General features: G+C 34.5%; 1 protein-coding gene across 1 annotated transcript in view; it reads left to right on the top strand.

Moving 5' to 3' along the window:
* The window catches only part of LRP1B (LDL receptor related protein 1B), a 368,685-nt gene that overhangs the window by 193,777 nt on the left and 148,582 nt on the right, over window positions 1-26,326 (top strand). The window contains exons 27-36 of the mRNA XM_088168291.1: window positions 3,860-3,991; window positions 5,172-5,399; window positions 8,401-8,575; window positions 8,874-8,968; window positions 12,531-12,680; window positions 19,864-20,004; window positions 20,723-20,848; window positions 21,960-22,091; window positions 25,577-25,711; window positions 26,049-26,178. Of these exons, the coding sequence (XP_088024417.1) occupies window positions 3,860-3,991; window positions 5,172-5,399; window positions 8,401-8,575; window positions 8,874-8,968; window positions 12,531-12,680; window positions 19,864-20,004; window positions 20,723-20,848; window positions 21,960-22,091; window positions 25,577-25,711; window positions 26,049-26,178 (1,444 nt within the window). The remainder of the gene's footprint in view (window positions 1-3,859; window positions 3,992-5,171; window positions 5,400-8,400; window positions 8,576-8,873; window positions 8,969-12,530; window positions 12,681-19,863; window positions 20,005-20,722; window positions 20,849-21,959; window positions 22,092-25,576; window positions 25,712-26,048; window positions 26,179-26,326) is intronic.

Raw genomic sequence — 26,326 nt, 5'->3', positions numbered from 1 at the left:
TGGGGTATTAATATGAATTTAAATTAACAACCTAAACATAACTATGGCATTATTTTTCTTTCTGCAGATTAACTTTTTATTTCAGAATCAGGACAAACAGTACAATAATAAATAGAGTATATTGGTAGCACTGGGCTCTTTTGTAATTAGAAAATTAAGAACATTTAATTTCATAGCACTGCTTTGTTACAATATTCTATTGAGTCCCAGATTGCCAGCTGTTTAAAATGATAAACTCTTACAGAAATGTAGCTTAAGATGGGGAGAACTAAATAATGCATTACTTTGAGATCTATTCTCAACCTTGCATATGTTCATTTTACTTCAAAACTTGCAGAAAGTTCGGTATATGTATTATAAAATAATGCTAAATATATGTACCAAAATATATATATATTTTTTTACTTATATTTATATGATATGATTTATTTATTCATTTATTCATTATATTAACATATGTTTTTCTAGGCTTTATCAAGATTTGTGCTTAGTTCTAAGAGTATTCCTGTTTATTTAGTATCATGGTGAATATGTAAATTTTTATGCTGGCTAACTTTTGAAATTCATTATTAAAAACTGAAACAGAGTGATTAGAAGAAATAATTGTTTACTGTAGAACTTACACATCTGATCAGTCCTAACCTGAACATTTGAAAGATCAGTGCTAAAATAATCAGATCTAGTCAGGCAGTATAAAGATTTAACTTGGCTGAGTACTTTGGCCTTAGGAAAAGCAATTCTATTGGAAGTATTGACAGTGAGCAGAGGATTAGATCTGTAACTGGTTTTAAATATGAGTGGAAATCAATTGTCAACAATTTGAAAGCACCTTTTGATGTGACTTTAGTGAGGATATTTGAAGGTTTAGGCAGAATTCAAACATTTTGTGCACTGTTGAAGTGTGAGATCAAACTGTCTCACTAAAATCTGGTGCCACGAAGGGACAAGCTCAATCTGAAGTTAATGCAGGGGATAAGCTGGCCATAGGAAATGCATATTGAGAGGTTGTCAGAGTAAAGTGTTCATTTGTCAGCTGGTGATGGAATGGCTGAGGGGGTTGTTTTTAAGGGTTACTGGTCAAGAGAAATAAGCATTTTGTTTAAATGAAGTTTTAGAGAGCAGTCAAGAGCAATGTGACATGTGTATATCAGTGAGAGACACAGATTGACAAGCAATCAGCAGTGGAAATCAATCAAATAATGAGAGGGGCTGTCCAGTCAGGGAAAATGCCAGTTCTGTGGCTTGCTGTGATCAAAAGGGAAATAGATTGGTGGAAATGATTAGGAAAAGAATAAAGCAGCACAGGTATGAACTGTGATGCTGTATAAATCCATATCACTCCCACAGCTGGAATGCTGTATACAGATCATATACAGCACATCAAGACAGCCTGACAGGCGGATCAAGAGTATGGGAGAGGTTTTGGTCTGGGGTCAGGCTGGCTGATGCTGCTGGAAATACCATTTATAGACAGGCTTCCATACGGTGGCAGTCTGTGAAATCATAAATGGCATGGAAAAAGTGAGTAACAAATGCTCATGAGGTTATTCACAATAGAAATAGAAGTGTTAGAATGAGCACAAGAAAATAAAAAAAGCCAAATTTTTGAGAGCCAGAGCAATAACAATGTGCCCTCAGGAGAATTAGTTTTTATTAGGAAATAAAGAGCAGGCTTAGCTGTTATTCAGTGCAAGCAGTATGAATATGAAAGGAATATATAAATATGTGCTGCTAGAAGTAATGTTTAGATCGTGGTACTTTGCTCCTGGAGTTGTGCATTCATGTGGAAACAAACACATCTGCTTTATAACACTTGTTTTTCCACTTGTTTTTCCACTTCTTTTTTTTTTTTTTTTTTTTTTGTATTCTGTGCAATAGAGAGAGAGTTGTGAACAGTACACAAATTGCACTGACTCCTCTTGGTGGGTGCTTGGAGTACACTTGAACCACAAAACTCTCTTTAAAATTATCATTAATCAGCATGCCTTTTATATTTTTCTTCTGTCTGTTCTTCTTTTAAAATTTCATATATTCCATTCCATAAAGCCCTACTTGCATGGAAAGACAATGCAGGGATTAATTATTCTTATGCTCAAAGTAAATCCTTGTCACAGACGGTTGTATGCATACATAGAGTTTGAAATTTCACAGAAATTGCTGCTCTGAATTGGCAAATAAATTAAAGGAAATGTTTCTCTGCAAAACACATGACCAAATTTTTACAGCAGCACCTGTGGAAAAAAATGCCAAAATTTGCAGGAGATTGAATATCTAGCTTGTCTCCTGATATCCCTTACAACATAAATGATTCTATGACCTCCTTCACAATATTTTCAAAACTCGAAGTCGTGTTTTGTTTCTGATGTGTGCTTCATAAGGATTTACTAATTTACTAATAGTGTATTAATAATTGGAAAGGTTCCCTGAACCTCGTTAACTTCAGTGTCTTTTCTTCAGCTTCACTTTTTTTATCTTCTACATGAATTTTGAACTTATTACAAGAGATCACCCCAGATTTTCTCTCAATGTTCCTATTGGTACAAGAAAAGTGATGTTAAATAAACATTCCTCTCTTTTTTAGTTTCTGGGAAAGGCTGAGTGGCCTCCAGTGGTGCCAGTGCTTAAAGGGGACAAATGGAATGACTATTTTCTAGAAAATCATAAAGGCCTGTGGGTTTTTTTTGTTTTTTTTCTTTTTTAATAAAATTATGGTTGCAATTGTAATTAACCTGTTTTTCCAATATTTTGAAAGCTTCTTTCTTCCCACAGTACATATTAGACAAGTAAGTAGTTAAAGGATTCAGGAACTGCTGGATAAATTCAAGGAAGAGTGCACTGGTGGAAAAAGGAATGGTTCAATGAAGCAAACTTTGTCTTGAAATTTTAGTCCTTGAGGTTGAGCTAAATTTATTTTTTAAGGAAATTCAGTCATTAGATTGCTGTGGTTATCTAATTACTTGTACTGCAGCCTAGCACAACTTTGGAGGAATATATTCTACAGTAATTGGTTTGGCCAATTATAATTTTGTCTTTGAGTTAATCAATCCCACTTCTTTTTTTACCAATGTTAATTTTCAAAGGTTTTGGTTTGGTTTTCTGTTTTTTTTTGTTTGTTTGTTTGTTTTTTGTTTGTTTGTTTGTTTGTTTTTGGTTTTTTGTTTGTTTTTTTTGTTTGTTCGTTTTGAAATATCTCTTCAGCAATGCTCTGGAGCTTTGGGTTTTATAACAAAGAATGAAGATGATAAGATGACTTCCAGGTTTTGTAAGACTAAGGGGTCTTCTCTGGTCAGCTTTCTTCCTGCTCTTTAAAGCAATTTTAGCACATCTTATTCAATCAGTGACCTATAGGAAATGATTTGTGAAGACGTACACTTAGGAGAGGTTTTCTTTGAGAAAAGTGGAAATATTTTCTGTGGTGTTTCCCCCCTCCTTCATATTCTCCTTGTGTGTTAGATTTCCAACAAATATTCTAACAAGGAAATCGAATTGAGAGGGAACATTCAGGTCCTCATCATATTGACATTTTTTTGTCCCAAGTGTCTTGATTAAGAGTGTAAGATTTAAATCTTATGAAAAGTCTGCACAATTAATATCTCCCTGGGAAAATTATATCTAGTTGCTTCCTAATGTTACAATTATAAACTGTGGCTGCATTAACAATACAAATATTTAAAATATATATATATTATTGGACTAGGGTTGAATACTAGCCTATAAAAATGATTAAAGCACAAGCTCAGTTAATCACTTAGACTGGGTTTGTCTTCAGACAGAACTTTTACCTTCTCCCAACTGTTTGACAAACGTTAATTTTAGCAAGTGTTTTTACATTTTGTGTGTTTCAATTATTCTGTTTTAGCTCCCAACCCGTGTGCTGCTAACGAGGGCAAGGGTCCCTGCTCCCACATGTGCCTGATCAATCACAACAGAAGTGCTGCCTGTGCCTGTCCACACCTGATGAAACTGGCCTCAGACAAAAAAACATGCTATGGTAAGATTTCCTCCCACAGCCTGGCAATCGCATTGATTTTAGAATCAATGGACAAATTAACGTTAAAAATAAAATCTCTGCAGTTCTTTTTAATGGTGTGTTTTAAAGGAGAATCTGCTTTTTAAGAATCGATGGCTTATTCTAATAGTTGAGGTCTGTGGTGCTTTGATATTTGCTGCCACAGCTGTTTCTTTGTGCTGCTGGTGTGTGATACGTTCATAAAATTTATCTCTGCAAAACAGAAAGCTTTATACTGAAACGTGCATCATCCCACCATTCTGAGTCAGGTAAGCTGAAGAACAAAAAGATGCTTAATGGCTTAAATCTGTACCTGCTCTAGAATTGTCTTAGTTTCATTTTCAAGGATTAAAAAACAAAGAGTAAATACTAAAAGTGCATCAATGCAGGGGAATTTTATTAAAAAACTGCAATACACACGTTTAAGCTCTAAAAGCCCTTAAGATGTCAAATAATTGTGTGTATTATCTATAAAACCTTGTATTAAATTACCCTTTTTACTGATCATTAATAACATTAAAGAAATAGAAAATAAAATAATATTTTGGCATGTCAGGGATATTGCAGGGAAAAAAGTTAATTTTACTCTTCATTTGCAGATGCTTTCTCCAATCATTCAAACTTTTGAGATTAAAAGGAGTGCTCTGCTTTGCCTTGAATTTATCATCCTTTTTCACTGTTGGAGGTGTAAATTAGAACAATTTGCCCTCTTTGTTCCAACTGTTTGCTTTTCCCTGCTCACACACACACATTTGCTGTTTGCAAAACTTCCTTTTTACAGTAAATCTGATATCCTGAGATACCAAATGTTAATATCTGTTATGATGTGCAGGTGAAACAGGATTTGTTTGAGTGGGCTAAAGAGGATAAAATGTTTAAAATAATATTTTATACATTTTGTTCTTTCACACCTATAAGACTATTGATTTAGAGGTGTGGAAATGATGTCCAATGTACAGAATTATTTCTTTTTTTCTAAGATTTTTATGCTCTGTAACACTATTTTTCAAGTGTCATTAGGCTGCAGGTTTTCTGGAGATGTTTAATCACTCATGTAAATGTCATTTACACATTTATAAAGTGACCTCAAGTTTATGACTTCGATTTCTGTTAGAGTTTTTGTGAAGAGGATGAGGAATGATGTTTTCTCTTTTTCTAACAGAAAGAAAGAAGTTTCTTCTCTATGCAAGGCGTTCAGAAATAAGAGGGGTGGACATAGAGAACCCATATTTCAACTTCATCACAGCCTTCACTGTTCCTGACATTGATGATGTGACAGTCATAGATTTTGATGCTGTTGAGGAACGTTTATACTGGACTGATGTGAAAACACAGACCATCAAACGTGCCTTCATCAATGGGACTGGCTTAGAAACCATTATTTCAAGAGGTAAACAGCATAGCATTGAAGTAAAAATAATTCCTTCTAGGTAAATGTGTGTTATGAGCATGCTAAAATAGGAGCATGCAAGTTCTTGATATGTGCACCTTGCCTTGCTATTGGATAATTGATCTAAGCAATAAGCAAGCAGAATTTTCTTTAGGATTCTAGTTCACTTTATTGATTCATAATTCAATTTTATGTAAACAAATTGGGATGTAATTTTGCATTGATTTTGTATAACATTGAAATGTGTAGTAAAAGAAGGAAATTAATGTCTTAAAGGTAGAAAGAATAAAGATAAAAAGCAGGAGAAGCACAGTATCCTGACATAGCTTTGCACTGAGGAGTTTTCCATGTCCTTTGGCCACCTGTGTTGACCTAACAATGAAATTGGCTCTGTCAGGGTAATTTTCTCTTTCTAGTCCATGTAGATCCCTCAGCTTTGGCACCATTGGTGAAAACACAACATGGCAACCTGGTAATTTTGGTGATACTGGTGTAATGTGATTTTTTTTTTGTTTTTTTTTGGTTTTTTGGTTTTTTTTTTTTGGGGGGGGGTTTGGTTTTGTTTTTTTTTGTTGTTTTTCTAAGCAGAATATATACATTAGTGCAGAAAATTAATGAATATAAAGTGTATTTGTGATTGCTTCCACTCTACTTCAGGAGCCCTGGTACTGAAGTGAAAACCATTTTTTGTCCATGGTAACATTTGATTTTTGTTTCCAGCCACTGTCAGTTCCTCTCCAGGTAGCACTTGTTGTTGTTACCTTGCAATGTACCTACCTGAATGAAAATAGGAAAAACTGACTATGTGAAAGCAAATTATGCTAATTCTGGTTCCCCAACAGATAAATGAATGTTTGGTGAGGAAGAAGAGAAAAGAAATAGCTCAGTTGTGTAAGATCAGACCTTTTCTGACTTGGAGAACAAATAAACTATATAGTTCATTATCTGGAGACTTTAGAAAATAATTCAAACTCTGCCCCTTGTGTCACTTTAGAAGAAATTACTTCTGTGTTAGCACATTTTGGGAAATGTTTGGACAAATATGGCAATTTCCCATTTTATAGACTGTGAATTCATTTATTTTGTGTGGCTAGTTTTTCTTCTCCCCTGCTATCTCAGAGACAACTTTATTAACAATCAGATGTGTTTTTCAGAGCCAATAATGAGAACAAGGCTTAGAATGCCTCCTAGAGATCTTTATATCAGGTATTCAGTTGCCCAACAGAGGGACTTGTTGCTTGTTTTTTTTCAAAAAGTAGTAGAATAAAAATGTTGTTTATTATAGAAAAATCACTCAACTTGTCAAGGACCTTAATGAAACCAAAAGAAATATACTATTCTTTCATATTCCTTTCATTATGGTCGCTTCTGTGGTAGAAGTTTTTTTTTTGGTGGGTGTTTTTTTCACTATTTGTTTGTTTTTTGTTTTTTTTTCCAGGTGTAACTTTTATAAGTTTGAGAAAATTACTATGTTCTAGCACATCAAAACATTGTAAAAATTATTTATTATGTGTAAACTATCTCATTTCCTTACAGTTATATTTTTATACTTCTTATGAGACCATAAGAAGTTTTGTAAGCACATCCTGGTAGGATTCTCATTGGGTGAAGTTTTATGCCAGTGTCACAAGGATGCCAAGCCATACTCGTATCTTTTTAAGAGTATAAAATGCTTATTTTCTAGTTCCTCTAAGGAAAAAAAAAAAAACAAAAAAACCAAAAAACAACAACAAAAAAAAAAAAAAAAAAAAAACAACAAAAAAAAACCAACAAAAAACCCAAAACAAACAAACAAACAAAAAGAAAACCAAAAACAAAAAAATAAAAAACAGAAGGGCAGGGGAGCAATTTAAAATGGGTCAAGGACTGTGTATGTGGTGTCCTTCATTGCATTCTGTGAGGTTGGCAAACTTCCTAATGCCCAATCACTGCTCAGCCTTATGGACATGCAAACCAGTCCTCAGCCACATCCGTGTCAGTTTGTCAAGGGCAATAATCCTGTCAGTGGAAATTACCATGTCAAGCTGACAGAAGATGTGTATAAACTATGAACTATAATGAATCATCAAATCACCCTTGGCCTGTTTGCTTCTCCACAAAGATGCCAGCCAATGTTAACTCAGGGCAGAGGGGTGTGTTGGTACCTAGAGATGGAGCAGTGACTTTACACCCAGTATTTCAGGCAGATTTTAACACAGATTGGCATTTCTTTAAATCCCTTGCTAAGGAAGACCATCAGGTTATCAAATCAGTCATGTCACATTCCTGTTCTGCTGCCCCAGTTAATAATGGTGCTGTAGGTTAACCCTCAGCACCCCACAGCTGCTCATTCATTCCCCACGGCAGGATGGGGAGGAGAATCAGAAGGGTAAAAGAAAGAAAAGTTGTGGGTTTTGATAAAAAAAAAAACTTAATAGGAAAAGTAAAAGCTATGAACACCAGGAAAGCAAAATGAAAAGTCATTCCGTGCTTCCCATTGGCTGATAGGTGTTTTGCCATATCCAAGGAGGCAGGGGAGTAACTTGGAGTCTTCAAAGCCTTGAAAAATAAAACCAGTAACCTTTTACAATGATACAAGCACTTATGAGCTACAGAACTATGCTATAGACCAGTGGATTTAATTCAGAGCCTCTGTACTAAATCTTCATGGAGCTGAAGAAGGAAGGAGGCTTTTAAATTTCAGCATTGCATTGTTTTAGAAAGTCACTGAGTAATAAATGCTTTCTGAAGTAGAAAAATACAGAAGTTCAGCATCTCTGATTAATTATTTGGGAGAATAGGTTTCATGCTGTGAATATTCAGTGTGATTTTCATGTTCTTATTGTTAGTGTGTCAGGCCCAGGAAGAAAAAGAAAGATTATTAATTCTTGGCAACTAGTTAATAAATTTGAATAGAATATTGGACAGTATTGTTAACAAACTATAGAATAAATTATTTTTTCCCCTAACACAAACAATAATCCAGAAATAAAATCAAATTAACTACTTTCCCTTTTTGCAGATATTCAGAGTATCAGAGGTCTTGCAGTGGATTGGATATCACGTAATTTATATTGGATTAGCTCAGAATTTGATGAAACACAAATTAATGTGGCACATTTAGATGGTTCCTTGAAAACCTCAATCATCCATGGGATCGATAAGCCCCAGTGTCTTGCAGTTCACCCAGTAAAAGGGTAAGGTGTCCATGGTTATGATAAATAAACTGCAGTAAAGCTCATCAGAAGATGTCTCTTCATTTATATTTTAAGTTTGGCAGTTCTGTTTTCTTTCAAACTTAAAAGCACGAATTTTTAAGATTTTACTGAAAGTTTCTTAACTGAATACTACTTCCCTTAGAAAACTGCTGATTAAATTAGGCAACTATTAGTTGTGCATTTTGTCTCCTTAACTAATGAATGTTTTCACTACTGACTCATTAAAAACACTGTGTACACAAAGCAATATTGTAAATATATTAATTTTTTTCTTCAGTAAGCTGTACTGGACGGATGGTAACACAATCAACATGGCAAACATGGATGGCAGCAACAGCAAAATACTCTTTCAGAATCAAAAAGATCCTGTTGGTAAATATCTTTTATTCCTGTTTAATTTTTAGCTGATAGTGATTTATTATGGACATTGTCTTGAACTGATATTTAAATGTACAATGTTTCATCTGCAGTAATAAGAACAGGCATAAAGATATGAACAGCATTCATGTTACTGTTGTGTTTCACAATTTAAGATATTTTTGGCCCATTCTAACTGAAATCTACTGTAGATTTACTGGAGTATTATTGACTCTAGGATTACAGTAGACTGAAGGAGAACTCATCTGTATTTCTTAAAATTTGTACCATGGTTAAAAAATGTGGAGGTCAGGACTTTAGTAAGTCATAGATACATGTGAGAGGATGCCTTGACTGCAAATGTGGACCCTTCCTCACCAGAATCTCAGCTGCATAATCAAATGAGAAATTGGCCCTTAACTTTCCACACAAGGAAAAAAACAACGGTTGAAACATGCATTTCTTATCATGACTTAGCCTCAGTTTTAATATTTGTGGATTCATGTAGTTAATGATAAATTATGGCACTTAACAAAAAAAAGCTCTTTCTATGTGTATTTTTTTGGTTTTTGCTTAAGTCTCTTTTGGTAGATCATTTCATTTTATAGAGAGTTAAAGTGGTTATGTCAATCGTTGCTGCCTTATCAATTGCCCATCAATAAAATTACTATATTTTAAAGTATTTCTATTTTTCTTTATAATTGAATGCATTAAGCAAGCACAAGTGAAAGTGATTTAAAGAGTTCTATAAATTTGACATAAGAGCAACATGACATGCATTTTACACCCTAAAGTCAATGAATTTTGTAGAAATTGCTTGATAGCTGTTTTACTGTTGATATGATTTTATGTCTATTCCCTTGAAGAGACAATTACCTTTTCATCTGGAGAGAAAAGAATGGCAAACCCACTAATTTAAAGGTGAAGAACAAGCACTTTTAATAATGTTAGAACAATATTAAGGACAGCTGTGTGCAACACTTTACATTGAATATTCTGTGATCAGAGATCACAAGGTCCAAATTACAATGCTAAGGGTTTCCAGTATCAAACTCTGAATTAAAATATATGCAAAATGTCATTTTCAAAGGCTTAAAATATTTTTTACCAGAAGAGACTCCCCTGCTAAGAACAATGAAACCCTTCTAAAGATCTAGAAATTAGCAATCTTAAAACCTTAATTTAACATTTCATTTGTGCACTGAGAAAACTGTCTTTGTCCATAAGTGAAGCTCTAGTTCATGCAGTGCTAATTTTGAGTTTGTGAGTTTTGTCTGAGTTCTTTGATTTTGTGAATTCTTAGTTTGCTGAAAAAGACAAATATCTGGTTTATTACAGTTGGATATCCTGGTAATTGATGGGATGTTTAGCTTTCTTCATGCAAAATTTCAGAATTTGAAAAATGAGCAAGTTTTTCCAATCTGTGACCTGAATTAAGCTGATGGATTTATTTTTCCTATTTGAGTTCCATCAAAACAAGGAGACAATTTTTCAATTACAGATTTTTGTATTATTACCAAAAGTATTTAGTTTGGAAATATTGGGAACTGATACTCTTAGGATGACAGATGGTGTCATTTATTTTTACCTTAACTAGTACATACTAGTTATGGTCCATTCTGCAGTTCTAGAAGTCTCCAGTGCTAACACATATATTTGTTGATAAAAGACTGCTCATTGGAATGTCATTAAATAATTCTTAGGAATTCAGAATTCATGGTTAATTTTATACTTTGTTGGGCAAATCCTTGGCTCAATTGAATTCCCTGAGACCAATATTGTACAATTCTCATGTTCAGATTTACCTTAGTAAGTTATAAGGTTTAAGGCAGTCACCTACACTTGGATCATGAATATCTGTGATGCTTATGGCAGATAAACCACTTGTCTTCATTAGTAAAGCAGGACAATTCCTGAAAAAAAAAAATCTAATTAAACGTGCTCTGCCTGCATTAGAAAGAATGTGTTTTTGCAAACACATTTGGTAATAGGTGGAAAGTATTTGGGGGAGAATAACATGCTGGACTTGTGGAGAAAGAGATAGGAATGTTTTTCATGTCAATTCCTACTGTGTAATTGGAATTCCTCTGCGTAGAAACACCAGTGGAATATCTGAAGTATCAAATCACACAGGACAAGGCTGTAATTGCTGCATAGCTTGTATTGGCAGTAGCCTCACAAATAGATCCCTTCAAGCTGCTGTGGGCAGCTGGGCATGGCTGGGAGGTTTGGCAAATACCAAGTGCTGCCCATCTTGGAGCAGGGAAAGCTTCCTGCTGGTGTATTCCCTTTCCACCCTCACTGATATTCCCAGGGAAGTTCCCTGGGCTGGGCAAAGCACTGCAAGTGCTGCCTGTGTCCAGGAGCCCTGGTGCTCTGTGCTTGGAGGGAAGCTGGTTGTACAAACGAGGATGGGTGTGCAGAGATGCTGTGGGACGAGTCCCTCCTGAAGGCACTGCTCCAGATCCTCTCCCAGCGTGTGATGGCTCCTCCTGCATGAAACACCTGCTCAGAGGTGGAAGGAAATATCAATTCCTGCAAAGGGGCTGGAAAGGTGTTTTTTAGGAGCTCAGAAAGCAGACACCTTTTGGCCTGATGTGTCAAATGTGCACGACAGTGGTGACACGATGGCAGCTGTGAAGGCTGCAGCTCATGGCACTGCTTTCTCCTGTTGGGATTTCCAAAATGGCTTTCCACAGAGACTACAGTTCAATATCTAGAGATTGACCCATGCAGTGAAACACAGTATTTTTTGGCAACTTGCTGCTGGATACTTAGCATGTGTTCTGGGAAAGCTGGAGCACCAAAGCAAATTGTTATGGCAGGTATTATTACTATGCCAAGAATATTTCACTGTGGAAAATCTCCTGCTACCACTTCTTGAACATTTTAAAGGATTACAGAAGTCTGAAACACATTATCTCCTAGTTCTTTGCTCTTACTTTCAGAAACTCTATACTTTATTCATTTAGTAGCTTATTTTGCAAGTATCGTTATTTTGGCAGTTCTCTTGCTTCAAACTCCAAAGAACTGATTATGAGGTCAGTTCACTATGAATCAAAATGAAAAGCAATACTATAAATTTATTAGGAATTTGGATTAGATTTTGGTATTTCATCATCCTAGGCAGGAAGAGAACAGACTTTTTATAGTTCTGAATCATAAAAAGTACCTTGTTTACCAAGTCTCTGTGTATTCATAATTTTAGACTATAAATGATGGCTTCTGGTTTGCATTTACAAGTTGTTAATGACCTCACTTAGGGTCTCAGCTTATTCAAGTAATTCATTGCCAGATAATGCTCTTTCATCAATCAGTCACTGATTTCGGTAACTGCAGAAAGAAATAAAAGGCACAAATCTTTCTAAAAGCCTGTTTTTTTCCATTGTAAATGACCAAGTTTGGTTTTCTCTTTTTTTTTTTTTTTTTTTTTTTGAAGTGTAAGTAGATGAGTGACTCTAACATAATTGTGTGTATGCATATATTTCTTAAATGCACTTTCATAATGAAAGTAGCTTAATAATAAATGTGTATCATCCATTAAAGGCACAGTTAAAGTTGTATGCATTAATTACAGGTTTATCAATAGATTATGGGGAGAACAAGCTTTACTGGATCAGTTCAGGAAATGGAACCATAAGTAGATGCAATTTGGATGGTGGTAATCTTGAAATAATAGAATCAATGAAAGAAGACTTAACAAAAGCCACAGCTTTAACCATTATGGGTAAGTCCAGTGATAATATTTTTTTAAATTATTCAAAGTTAATTAATAGTGAAATATAAAAAGCTTAAGGAAGTTAATGTTGCTTTTGTGTAAATAATACATGCAGTACATTCACGAGTGAGACTGTGTTGCCCATGATAAGTCCTTTATGTTTAATTGAACAGTTTGCAATCTCTATTACAAGGATATTTCTAAATATAGACATATATATATATGGAATGAAGGTAACAAATTGATGGCTTATATTTACTACAGTCACATGTAAAGAACTTTGAAAGGGGAAGGAGCTGTTACGCTGTTTATTACACAGAATTATCTGTCATTTGTTTTCTCTACTCAGTTCTTCCTACTCAGTTCAGAATATTCCTAGTTTGTTGGATTGCCTGGCACTTTGGGAAGACTTCTTTGGGTTATGAATTGGTGATTGAGGATCTGGATTTTTGCATGTCTGCTCATATTCCATGTATTAAAATTTTTTTATGAGCATGGTGTAAATTATGTCATATTTAAAGTAGTAATTACTCAATTAGATTATTATATACCCATTTGGCCAGTACTGAACTTTAAATGCTGTCAGTATCTGTTGGAGATGTTGTACTTTTATATGTGCATTCATAAACACGAGCAGGTTTGGTGTCAGAAGGAATCATGAATGTTAATTTGGGCAAATTGTTTTTCATTGATTGTATTGTGGCTAGAAATAGACTGAATAAATGGCCTTTACTCTGGGGAGCTGTTGGAAGGCTTTAACAGGAGTGTAAAGGGTGTTTGTTCATGGTGTCACTGAACTGCTGGTGCTGTCAGGTCCTCACCTGTGACTCACAGGAGCTACAGCAGTGATGATCCCTCTGGGACAGGGAATAAAGAGTTTATAGCTACCATGTGAAGAAGAGTGCATGAAAGCTGTTGAATTTTTGCACATGTGGAGATGGAAGAATATCTGCTGTGAAGGTTTTATCGTGGGTACCTCTAATGTTCATAGCTTGAGATGCTTTGCTCTTATGGCTGGTGACAATTCTTCCTACTCAAAAATGATGAACCAAACTTAAAAAGAGTTTATGGCTTTCTGTTTGTTTTGCTTTGGGGTTTTGGAGGCATAGTTGTGCTAAAGTTCAGCTTGATATTGCAGTGAGATTCCCCAAATAAATCTTCTGGAGAAAGGTACAAGCACTTTCACTTTTATCAGCAGTATTGTATGTGCTGATTGAGAAACAAAAAAATATTCTGCATAAATTTCTCCTGCAAGTTTCCACATTGTGGAGCATACTGTGGTAATATAAATGCCATTTATTTTCCTAAAGAGCAAGAGGCTGTGCATCAGCTTCTTGAAAGCAGGTTTTTGTGCATGTAAAGTGGGTCAGAACAGAAAATCCGATGCCATATGAAGCAAGATAAGAGAACTCTAATTGATAAATGGTCATAATTAATAATATATAAGTAAAGAAGAATGACTGATTTGTTCTAATGTAAGATTAAACATGATAGTGTGTGAAAATTTACTACCCCTGCTGATCTGTTTGCCTACAAGTTTAATCAGAGCTTTTAGCAGGTGAATCACAGTAATTGCAATGTTTATTGCATCATTTTTGCTCCTATTCCTAAATTTTCTTGTCTGCTTGTATCTCAAAACACAGTAAACACAATAAAGCAACATGAATGAAATGTTTCTCTGTGAATATACTGAGCTATCTTTTTTGTGCCATTTGAATTCACCAGTGACTGAAGAGAGAGATGATACCTGTGCCCAAGCCCTTAACTCTTTTGTAGGATTTAAGTTCCACTCAGTGCTGGAGAGCCCTGTAATCTTCAGCTTTCTTTACCATTATTCTGCCTTTTGCATTTAGTATCTCCCCAGCTAAAAGCAGTGTTTTAGACAGGTACATTTCTTTGTTGGTATATTTTAGTATTTGATCTTGTCATATTGTTGGGTTATGTTTCCACTGAGGCAGAAAGAGAAGGTGGAGTTTGGTATTTTGAAACTCCCTTTGTACAGTTGTTATCACCAAGTCACTTGCTGAAATTTCTGTTTCAGATGTTTGCTGTTGTTTAGTCCTTTCCAGGCTCTGTTTAACATTTTCCTACTATTGCATTCTTTACTGGAAGCTTACAGAGGGTAATGATAAGACATAAAAAATAATGTTAGCAAACAAGCTGGCACCAAGGTAACTGTCAGGTTTGTCCTTAAGGGAAGTAGGAACAATATATAATTCACATTTTTCTGTATTTTGGGTCTTTCATTTATTGGTTTTCTACTCAGCTTTGTCAGTCATCTTTCTTTTGCAATATGCTGAGGAAAATTCGTAGTCTTTTGGTGCCTGCTTTTGCTGCATCATTTTGAGCATGATGTAGATGGAATGAAAATTATATTCCATTTGAAAGTAAAGCATTTGAATATGTACAAAATTTTTATTTTCCATACCTTTAAGTGTACCAAAAATAAAATATTTGCAGTTGCCATTCTGCATTACAAAGAAGTTGCTGTAAGTCTACAAAGTCATACATGCTTTTCTACTTTTACCACTTTTTCTTCAAATCCCTATTCACTCTGTGAGATGTCAGTGTATTAAACATCTGCCATTTTTATTTAACCTATCTGTCAAAACCATATTAATGCTTTTGTCTAGTACCTCCTACTGGTTATTGTCTTGCATTTGGTCATAGTAATTTTCTTCTGTTGCTATGTAAACTTTGCATTTCATTTTCTTCAACACCTCTGCTGCTTTTTTTAGTCATTTATAGGTTCATCTGATTCACAGCATCCTGTGACCTCCAAAATTGTTAACACCTACATCTGGCACCATTTACAAATTTATATCAAATATAACCCCTGTTCTGAGATTCAGGATGTTTTGTGTGAGAGAATCTCTGAATTTCTTATATGGTACAGCAAAACTCTTCAACAATGAGACTTGTCTTAAGTTTGACTTTAATATATATCATAAAATATCTGATTTTATCTGTTTCTATGGTAGCCGCGGTTTCGAGCGGGATCAGTTGATAAAGATGTGTTTGGAATTATGCATAAAGTCTCATTTCCTGCCTTAAATGTTGCTAAGTGAAAATGGTTCCTTCACTATTATTGAAACTGGTTAGAAATCTACCTTTGTGGTGAGAGCTGAATTTCTGGGTTGGTGAGCAGAGTCATTATTTCACAGGATCTGAGTTGCAAAGGAGCTCGCAGCCATTTCTGACGTGTTTCCAAACTGGTGGGCTGTTCCTTAAATGACAAATGGCTCTGAATGGGAAACTGGGCATTGCTAGAAAAGTATTGATTAGTCACTGTAAGTCTGTAGCTGAGAAGAAACGGATGCTGAAGGGTTCTGTCAGCAGTTTTGGTGGAGGTATTTGATTGGATTTTGTATCAGGTCCTCGCAGAAATACAATTTACACAAAACCACAAAATTCAGCTCATGTCTTGACAAAAAGGAATATAATGCAGATTGTATAATGAGGATATAATTTGTTGTGCATTTGGTCTTTTTTTAGTGTAAAATAGAGTAACTCCATGTAGTGAATGATTTTATGTGCAAGTGCTATTTCTGTTGAGATTAATATTTTAAAAAATTCAATCAGCAATACAACAAAATCAGATATACATAATAGCTTTTTCAATGGGCATGCAGATATTAGAAGAATGTCTTTTGAACAAAAACAGTATATAAATACAGCCATCAAGTTGTATTATCAAGCAATCAAAACAGAAAGTAACAATTATAGTATTTCATCTTAGACAGAAAATGTAGGTTAATATTACCAAAATATATTCATGCTCCCATTTACTTTCATCATGCATTAGATGATATATTGGTTATTTGATTTTTGTTTCATCCTAAGTAAAGATTCAAAACTAACTCCAGAATGCTTTCCCAGTAGCTCAGATGGTGGGAGCTGTGACTTTGCTGGATCTGTTTGCAAAGTGAAAGGGGCTGCTTAGATCAGGAGACTTCAAACACACACACACACACCTTAATTTTCCAAGTCATCAGTCTTCTAATTGCCGTAGCACCATTCATTACATTAGCATTAATATATGAAATATATGTAGGCAATTTGCCTGGTCCTAAGTGCAGTACATAGTTGTCTTCCATAAATACTCCAGCCACCATTAATGAAAACTAATGGCCCATCCAAATTTGCATTTGGAGTACTACTTGAAATCTCCAAAGGACTGTCCACAAAGCTAGGGTAGCAAATTTTGGCATTTGAAGTTGCTGTTTCCCAATATGTTGCTGTGCTTAATTCTAATTACCCAACAGAATGGATAAATATAACAATTTTAATATATATTATAACCCAGTTTCAGCAACAAGATTGTAATTAGTGATTGAGAAACACTCTTGTTAGCATAATCAAGCAAATAAATCACTTCTGTTTGAAGTGTAAAGGTCCAAAACAGCTTTTTTTCTTCCCTTGTAATGAAAGCAAGTTGTCTTTATGCTAGTGGTTTTTTGATTTGCAAAATCATCTAATATATTTTAAAATTAATATATAAATAATTAATCCTGAATGCTAGACGTCATAGATGAGTTATCTACTGATGGAATATCAGTAATGTAGAGAGAAATAGTCCAAATATTAGAATTAGGGTCAAAATAGCTGTGTAATTGTTGTTTTTTGGATTTTTTTTTGTTTGAGGCTACGGTGGTGTTTGTTGGTCACCTAGCAGATTCTGAAGAATTAAAACATTTATTTCTTTGATTTTGGGGCATAACTGGCAAGTTTTTGGGCAGGTAGTTATACAGGGTTTGACCTCAAGATGTCTGTACTTCAGAATTTTTGTTTGGGCATTTTGGCTTGTTTTCCAGATTATTGTGGGTTTTTTATTTTATGATATTTGTTATCTTTCTTTTTTATTTTTTTCCTTTTTTTTTTTTCACTATACTGTGTCAGGATTTGCATGACCTTTCTCCTTTAAATCCTCCTACTCTATCCTTATTTCCTTCTAAAAATCGTGGTGTACCATTCCATGTAAGAGAAGAATAAACACTAGTTCAGTAGGATTTTGTAAGTTACATTTTTATTTAAAGGTTTATCCAGGTTCACATTAACAAGAATGAAGGTGGAAGTAAAAGAATCATTTTGAGGAGTATTGTGAAATTTCACTTGTGAATTGTTGTGATTTGTTATTTTTGTTGGTGGAGGGGATGAAGGAGAATCCTCAACCTCTGCAGTCACAGTCGAGTACTTTAGGATTAGTAATGAGTTTATGAAGTGCTGCTTTTGTCATCAGAGAACTCCATGCTCTGACGTGTCTGACATCATTGATGGAAGTTTTTTAGACACCTTTAACTGTGCATGGAACCACATGTGTTCTCATTGAGTAGCTCAGAAAACAAAAGGGGCACTCAGTGGAAATTCAGCTGCCCATGTAGAAATGGGTTTGGCTCTGTACTACTACCAAAAGGGAGAAGTGAAAATATTTATGGTGTAGATAATCACTGGTAATTGAATTTCTTGAATAAGTACATGCCATGCTCTCATCTCTTAGTAAAACAAAATGACAAGCTCGTTATTTGGAGTTTTTGTTTCTTTCTTTTTCCTAAGGAGACAAGCAGGTCAGCCAAGGGAAGGTTTGGGAGGATGCTGAAACCATAGCCAAAGTTGAGGTTTTGCACAAAATATTAAAGAAATGCCTAAAAGAGTTTGATTACTTCTTTGAAATAAAGGATGACAACACCAAAACCATATGTAATTTGCTTTCTTCCTGTACCCCAGTCTTACAAAACAACTAATTTTTTGTAGATGGGTTTGGATATATAAAGCAGTAAGTTCATGTGACTGCACAAGGCACCAGTCATTACACAAACTATTTAATGGCCTGTTCTGATTTTTGGCCACATAGAGGATGTGAAGAAAAAAAACTCTTCTTGACACACAAACATTTCATTGAAAAAGTTAACTTAACTTTTAGGATTGTGGGTCATTATCTAACAGGAAAAAACCCAAATCCAATTTCCAATGTTTCATATATGGATTATAACACACAGCCTTTCTATTTTTAACTTTCATGTGCCTTTTTGTTATAATTGACATTATCAAAATTGAGCACAGGCACTTCTTGTTCTAAGGATTTTTTGATAAAAGTGTTTTCAGATGCAAGCTACTGTTAATTGATCATTATTGCAGGATCATGTTTTGAATCAGTCAATTCTAGACTTAGTGCATTACATTAAAGATTTTCTTTAAATTTTATCTAAATTTAAATAGCAAGTTCCATTTTTGTTTCCAAATCTAGATATTTAGAATATTTTTCACTCCCCAGGTTCAGGTTTTATCATATACCTGTGTAGAATATGTTTTGGATTTTTCCTAGATATTTTATTTTGTATTATAACTTTTTACAGTTACCACAGTGGAAATTAATTTTTAGATTTGCACTTTCTGTCACAAATCACTCAACTGTGTGGCTCTATAAATTTGTTATTTAAATGTATAAACTGCAGCATAGGAAAAATTTATTTTAACTGAAAAGAGAATTAACTAAAAGTGAAGTTAATACACAATATTTTTTAGGAAGGCAGTGTTCCTGAAGTTTAAAGGTTTTCAGTTCAAGGTTTTACTTTTTGTTCCTCTACAGTGATAACCTTTCCTGTCTGAAATGAAGAGCCCTGAGACCATCTCCTCATCCATCTGTGTGGACTCGAGGAGTGAGGACTCATGGCAGGGACAGTCAGGAGATTGGCTGCAGTCTTCAGCCATTAGTTCACTGAAGTTTGAGCTTGAAATCAAAGCTGTTAAGATTTTAAGTCTGAAACTTTGGCAGACAGTGCCTGCTTTTCAATTTTTTTCATGAATTCTTGATTAGTGATTATAATTTTTTTTTTTTTAAACAAAAAAACTTAGTTTAACATTTCAAGCAATTTTGTTTGCTTGTGAAAATGAATTTCTTCCCTTGAGTAACACTAGAATTTCCACATATATATGAAAAATGAGACAGTTTCTATGCAGATAACCTTAAATCAACAGTTGTCTCAGCAATAGTGAAACTGGTGAAAACTGTTTTCATGTCTGCAGAATCTTAATAACACAATTTCTTCAAATTTTTTTCTATGACCTCTTTCAGCAACTTCCTTTAAAACTGATCTCAGAATTAACCTCAAAAGCTTCTTTTCCCACCTTCGGTCTCAACCATATACAGTTTGATAGTGATCCTTCTAATTTCTGAAACTTGGGAATTTTGCAGATAAAAAGCTTTGGTGGGCAGACCAGAACTTGGCTCAGATTGGCACCTGTAACAAAAAAGATGGAAGGAACCCAACTGTCCTGAGAAACAAAACTGCAGGTGTTGTTCACATGAAAGTGTATGATAGAGCAGCACAGCAAGGTAAGCACATTGATTTTAAGTATGTTTAACCAACAGTTATCTTTTCTCGTGTGGTTCTCCCAGTGTGAGGAAAATAATAACTTGTAATCAACTAATTCCTTGAGTATCTTAGTGAATTTAAATTTTTCTTCATGAAGCTTCAAATTTCTGTGTTTAGATGTGTTTAGTTTATTGTGTATAATGTCTATTATTAATCTTATTAAGCTATATTCTTCTATTATTTAAATATTGTAATAATTAGGCAGTTGGGAGCATGGATTTGTGAGATCACTTTGGAGTATGTCTTAAATATAGTAAAAAATGACTTGTTCATTAAGATAACAAGGCTAATATAACATTTGATGAATTAATAGGATATAATCAATGATTTGTTCGTGGTCTAGATTAAGATACACTAATGCCAGTGAGATTTCATCATTAACTCAGTGTAGAATGTTCAGGTTTTCCAGATGCTTTTACATTTAAATAGACAGATTTTTCAGAAAATAGAATTACTAATATCCTGAGGGGAAATGTGAGGTTGACATGCTGCACAAGTGAAGCATGGTAAGGTATATGAATTTATGAAATATTTTATGCATATCTCAATTTTTCCAATAGGTTATCTGAACAGAAATTGGAAATAATAATAATGTATCAATAACAACACTTACTTTTTAGCCAGGGTCGCATTGCTCAAGTTTTGATTTCTCTTGTCTTTTCTGCTGTCCTGTCATAGGCAGCAATTCCTGTCAGTTAAACAATGGGGGATGCTCCCAGCTTTGTTTGCCAACATCAGAAACCACCAGAACTTGTGTGTGCACAATAGGCTACAACCTCCAAAAAAACCGCATGGCCTGCAAAGGTAAAATGGCTTTTGGAGTTTATTTTAACCAACTTAAGTTCTAGGGGAACATTGCAGTGAGTAAATAAACTTACTTTGCTCATTTTTAGTTAATACTTAAAATGCTTGATTGAAGTGGTAACAGAGAAATGTCTGTCGTGCTTAGGACAGAATTAAATTTTGCTTTTCTTTAAATTAGTCAAATAAACAAATTTCTGTTGTAACTCTGATTTTTTAATTTTTCTTTATGTAGACAGAAAAGCAGACCATATGAACCATCATTAATAAATATTTGTTCAAGGTCATATAGCTTATCTTTAAATTATTGGCTTCAAGTATCTGAATGATTGGGTATCTCATCCTATTGTATTGCTCTTAATTTAAAATAAAAAAAATTTTCTTCCTTGAATCTTTTTAAGTTGGCAGAAGTCAGAACATAGCTCACAGCTTACTCTTTGCCTGAATAATGCAAAACAGTTTTATGTCAAGGTTCCTTATAGTTTTATAAATTTAATATTATTTATTACTATTAATTAGGACTAAGTAACTGCTGAGAATTATTATATAAGAAGAACTCAACACAGTAGAATTTATTGTACTTAACAGAAATAGGTGCATTTGGAATGTGACTAATCTAACACAAAACCAGGCATTTAAAATGCATCACTAAAACAATGTAATTCTCTCTCTAAGTAAAGGAAATTTGCATAACTGAAGGGAGATGAATCTCGAAAGATAATTTACTGTCTTGTTTTCCACAAGTTCTTTGAAATTATCTCTTACTGAATATGTTCACAAAAGGCAGATGTGCACTGAAAATATTCTTAAATTTCCCATAATTCGAACCTAATTTTTTCTTAAATTTTTATTTTCATTTCTGCTAATTACCTGATTATAAGGTGATATTTGAAATGGACAGTAATTCCCTTCTCTTGATAGGACCACGTTTGTAATTTAATTAAAAATGCACTGTAATAACTCATGGATATCTTTTCAAAGAGCTGCAGTTGTCACTCTGAAAAACTGTGGCCCACTATTGGAAAATTATGTCTAATGTATGTTAGCTCCTCTAATCTTGGCTATTTGGAAAGTTTCCACTTTGCTCTCATTGGCTGCTTTACCTTTCCCTTAGGTATTGAATCATTTCTCATGTACTCTGTCCATGAGGGAATTAGAGGAATTCCTCTTGATCCAAATGATAAAATGGATGCTTTAATGCCTATATCTGGGGCTTCGTTTGCTGTGGGCATAGACTTCCATGCAGGTAAATGTTATGTATAATTTGTTGTATGTATGGTTAAAATTATAAATTATTCTCTTAATTAAATAACCCCATGTTTTCAAACCTTCTAAGTAATTACAACTGCATTTAAAGATTTGGAAATCGATCATGTTAGTGAGTTAAGCTCTAATGTTTGCAGTAAATAGGAAATATTGTTCCCATGCCCATTGTTCTGGCAGCAACAGCTGCTCTTTTTTTTGGTGGAGCCATCACTGAGAACTTGAGTAGGAAACTGGTGGTTTTACAGAAAGTGTTCATCCAGGAAAAAGGGTTGTTCCTGCTATGGCACGTTTTCCATGGGATTTTCTTTGTCCCGTGTGGCATTGTGCCCAGCAGGTGCCTTTGACAGAGGAGTGGGATGATTTTCTCCCTGTCCAGCACAGCTCAGCCATGTTCCTGCAGGGCTGAAGCCAAGTCTGGATCTGTTTCTTCCTTCTGGAAGGAGCTCTGACAGCCTGAAGAGCAGGATTTCCACCTGGAGTACACTGCATACTGTTCCACTGTATATTCAGAAATGGTTTTTAATTTACACAGCCTCACAAACTTCCTATGAAATTATTTTTGCATGCATGTGAAAGGAGGTGGGAAAAAAATAAAGATCAGATTCTAAAAGTAATTAGATGCATTGCCCAGTGGTGTTTGGATATCTTCAAACATGTTAGCAAGTTTTGATTAGTTTTTGGAAAATAAATAATCCATGATCAAGTAGTGACCTGAAAAATATCCTGTGTCTGTATTTTTAACCCATCAACTTTTTGGCCAGCCTTCCTTCAAGACTCATTTTGTTACCCATTGAGTTTACAAACTGTCAGTCTAGAAATAAAATCTTAAGTTATCTATGTTATAAATAAATAAATATAGACATTACCTTATTGAAACATACAAGTATTTTGTCATTTTAAAAAACAACTCCATTGTTTTTTTATTTAGACATAAATTCTGCCTGGGAATTCAGAATTGAGAGATCCTAATTTTTTTTCTTAAATGTATGTTAATTTTTGCCTTGGTATTAAAATCAAAGCTATTTCTGATGGCTCTGTTGGACAACTTCATCACACAAATATCACTAACCTTTTCTTACCAGGTTGAAAGTTAAATTAATTAGATCTTCAGTTTTTCGACCTGCTTCTTCACTGATGCTCTTGCATCTCTGCCTAGCAAAATTTCAAGTTCTCTCAACATTTTAGTGTCCTCATATTTGAATATTTTACTTTCGTGGGCATGGTTCAGTTATAGTCTCCAGAGACATAAAAATCACTTAAAAGCCAGTGCCTTTGAGCACACATCTGAGATGGGAAGGATTCTGTTGCAGAGATTTAATTATTCCTGGAAAGGCACAGGAGGAGAGAGAAGTGGTGACCACACATGTTCATGACAGAGAGTACTAAGACGATGCAATTGGGTATTCTAGGGATTTTTTTTTTTTTTTTTTAATTTAAGTTATTCAAGCTTTACAAAAATATTATGCCTAACACGTAGGACTAAAATTTGACCTTTTTAATTTAAAATACCAATACTAGGGTTTTATCGGTATTTTGCATGTTAGGTTTTTTGATTTGGGATTAATTATTTTTGCCATAGTCATAAGATATGCTAGCTCCTACTTTAAAGAGGTTTATATGGACCTAGCTAATAAAAATAAAATTAATGTTTTGGAAGAATGAGATTTTTGACTTTTCGAAAAAATGAAATTTGAGGTTGGATGAAATAAAATGAAGTTCTTCTACTTGGGTTGATGAAGTTCCAGCACAGGGAACATGAATAGAATTGACTTGCAATGAGAAATGTAAATGGTGTGCAGCACTGAAATCACAAGGGGAAAGAGTGTTGCAAAAATGTTACAGCTTTCAACTGCATTTCAGCCTCAAAAACAACTGTTTTCCTTATTTTGGTACCTTACACTGAATGTTCGAAATTCATTTCTAAAATCTACATGCATCAAATGTAATTGAGAAAACAAGTGAAGGTAGTTTCAGATTTCATCTTGTTTTTTAATTTTCCACTTAGTGAATGTTGTTTTCATTTCACTCTTCTTCGGGAAGGATTCCCAAATTTTGCTGTTATCTCAGTAATTTAGGAATGCAAAGTAGATAAAATATATTTACATATGCTAGTAGTACAGCGTATCATAACTGAAAATCTAATGAGAATGTATTTGCAGACGTGAACAAGTTAGAAGATGCATACACCCTTTTTCTCACTGTGTTTTGATACTTCTAACTAAATTCTAATTAGCAAATAAGTAGCAAAATGCATGACTCTCATACTGTTTTGACTACTTGAAGTCAGAATTGTCATTTGTTTAATTGGTAAGGGGTAAGATTCTTGAGCATACCAATATTGTATATTATACAAATAACTCTCTTATTTGATAAATATATCAATCTACACAAATATTTATACTCACATACATATATAGATACATGTGTATATTTGTGGATATAAAATACTTATATCTACTTGTATAGGTAATATTTCTATGCTGTATGTAGAAATACATATTCTGTAAATACACTCACACAATTATGGAATTAAAAGCAGATTTACAAAGTATGAAAAAAATAATGAAGGAACAAGTATTATTTAATATCTCTCTGCAAAACATCTCACTCAGGAGGTCATTAGCCAATTACTTTGCAAGTAGAAAGTTGGTTGCAGCCTATTTACAGAACCCTGTCATTTAACAGAGACAATTCTGCTTGAGGGATATTCTCACTTTGTTTGCCCCACCTCTTTTTTGAGGTTATTATGTGCCACAGGGGGGAGTTTGTGTCTGTGCTTGGGCCACTTCAAATTCTCTGTCTGGCTGTTGAGTTTAAATGGTCAAAGGTGTCCCGTTTTTCCACTTTATGGACAATTACTGCAGCAGAGGCAGCTGAGATGTCTTGAAACACCAAAAAAAAGACTGTTAGTGGAAGCTTGTCAGGACATTTAAAACAAAAGCTGACTTGTGGATGGAATATATATTTTTTTAATTCTTTTGTCAGCATATCACTCTCATATGTCACTTTTTATTTCCCTAGTGTTTTTTTTTCATTTTCACTGTTAAAATTCAACGTCTCTGATTACTGAAGGAAAAGACTGTATAAGCAGTTTTACACTGTAGCTTTTCAGACTCTTAAATACTTTGGAATGGTGACAAACAAAATAGTATGTTTTTGAAGCATTTATTCCATTAGGGAATAGGTAAAGAAAACATATTTATTGTGTTTTTTAACAGAGGTAGTAGCTTCCATCTGCTGTCAGAGCCCTATTGTGCTACGTGTACTGTAGTATACAACCTAGAATTCTGAAAGAATTATTTTAAGCAGAATTTAAGAAAAAGCAAAGAAATGAGGAATTAAAGGTGATAATTTTGATAGTTAATACATATTAATAAAGCTATAACTGGCAATATTTACAGTTGCTAATGTAGATACTTGGACTGAAGTGAATTAATCTGAGAATCATTGGCACATGTTTTATAGGAAATGATACAATCTATTGGACAGACATGGGTTTCAACAAGATCAGCAGAGCTAAGCGAGACCAAACCTGGAAAGAAGACATCATCACAAATGGTTTGGGGCGAGTTGAAGGCATTGCAGTGGACTGGATAGCAGGTAGGTCTGAGACTGCTCCAGAATCATTTCTGACAGTGCACGCTTGCCTCTTCAGCCCAAGGTTAAATAACTTGGTTTCCTTTCAGCTCTAATTTCTAGTATTGTAAATGTCTGGAAGTTACTTATAGATATGTATATATATTGGATGGTACTTTTTAGATGAACAGTTTCAATACCAGCTTATGCTATAAAAAGGTTGAATAGGACTACCAATTACAAATATAACGCCGATACAAATGAAAATATAGCAGTTAGTTTCTGCTCCTGACTTGAACACTTTTCAAGTAGCCTTTCCCTTGTGCAGTGACCTCGGGGTATTTTTTTTTTTTTTCCCCAGGTAACATCTACTGGACAGACCACGGCTTCAACCTGATCGAGGTGGCGCGGCTGAACGGCTCCTTCCGCTACGTGGTGATCTCGCAGGGGCTGGAGCAGCCCCGCTCTATCGCGGTACACCCCGAGAAAGGGTAACACGTCATTCCTAACCTACACAGAGCTTCTGCCTTGCTCTCTGTAGTCGTGACATCCTGCAAGGCCTCTGCAAAATAGTTTTGGTGACTTCTAAGGAAGCGGTTTCGCCTGAAGGTTAGAGGGTGCTTGGGCGCGTGCTTCAGT

Source organism: Sturnus vulgaris, chromosome 7 (genome assembly GCF_052056855.1).
Source record: "Sturnus vulgaris isolate bStuVul1 chromosome 7, bStuVul1.hap1, whole genome shotgun sequence".
NCBI classification, from domain to species: domain Eukaryota; kingdom Metazoa; phylum Chordata; class Aves; order Passeriformes; family Sturnidae; genus Sturnus; species Sturnus vulgaris.
Note: the sequence above shows the minus strand (reverse complement) of the source record. Positions and strands in the feature narration are given on the sequence as shown.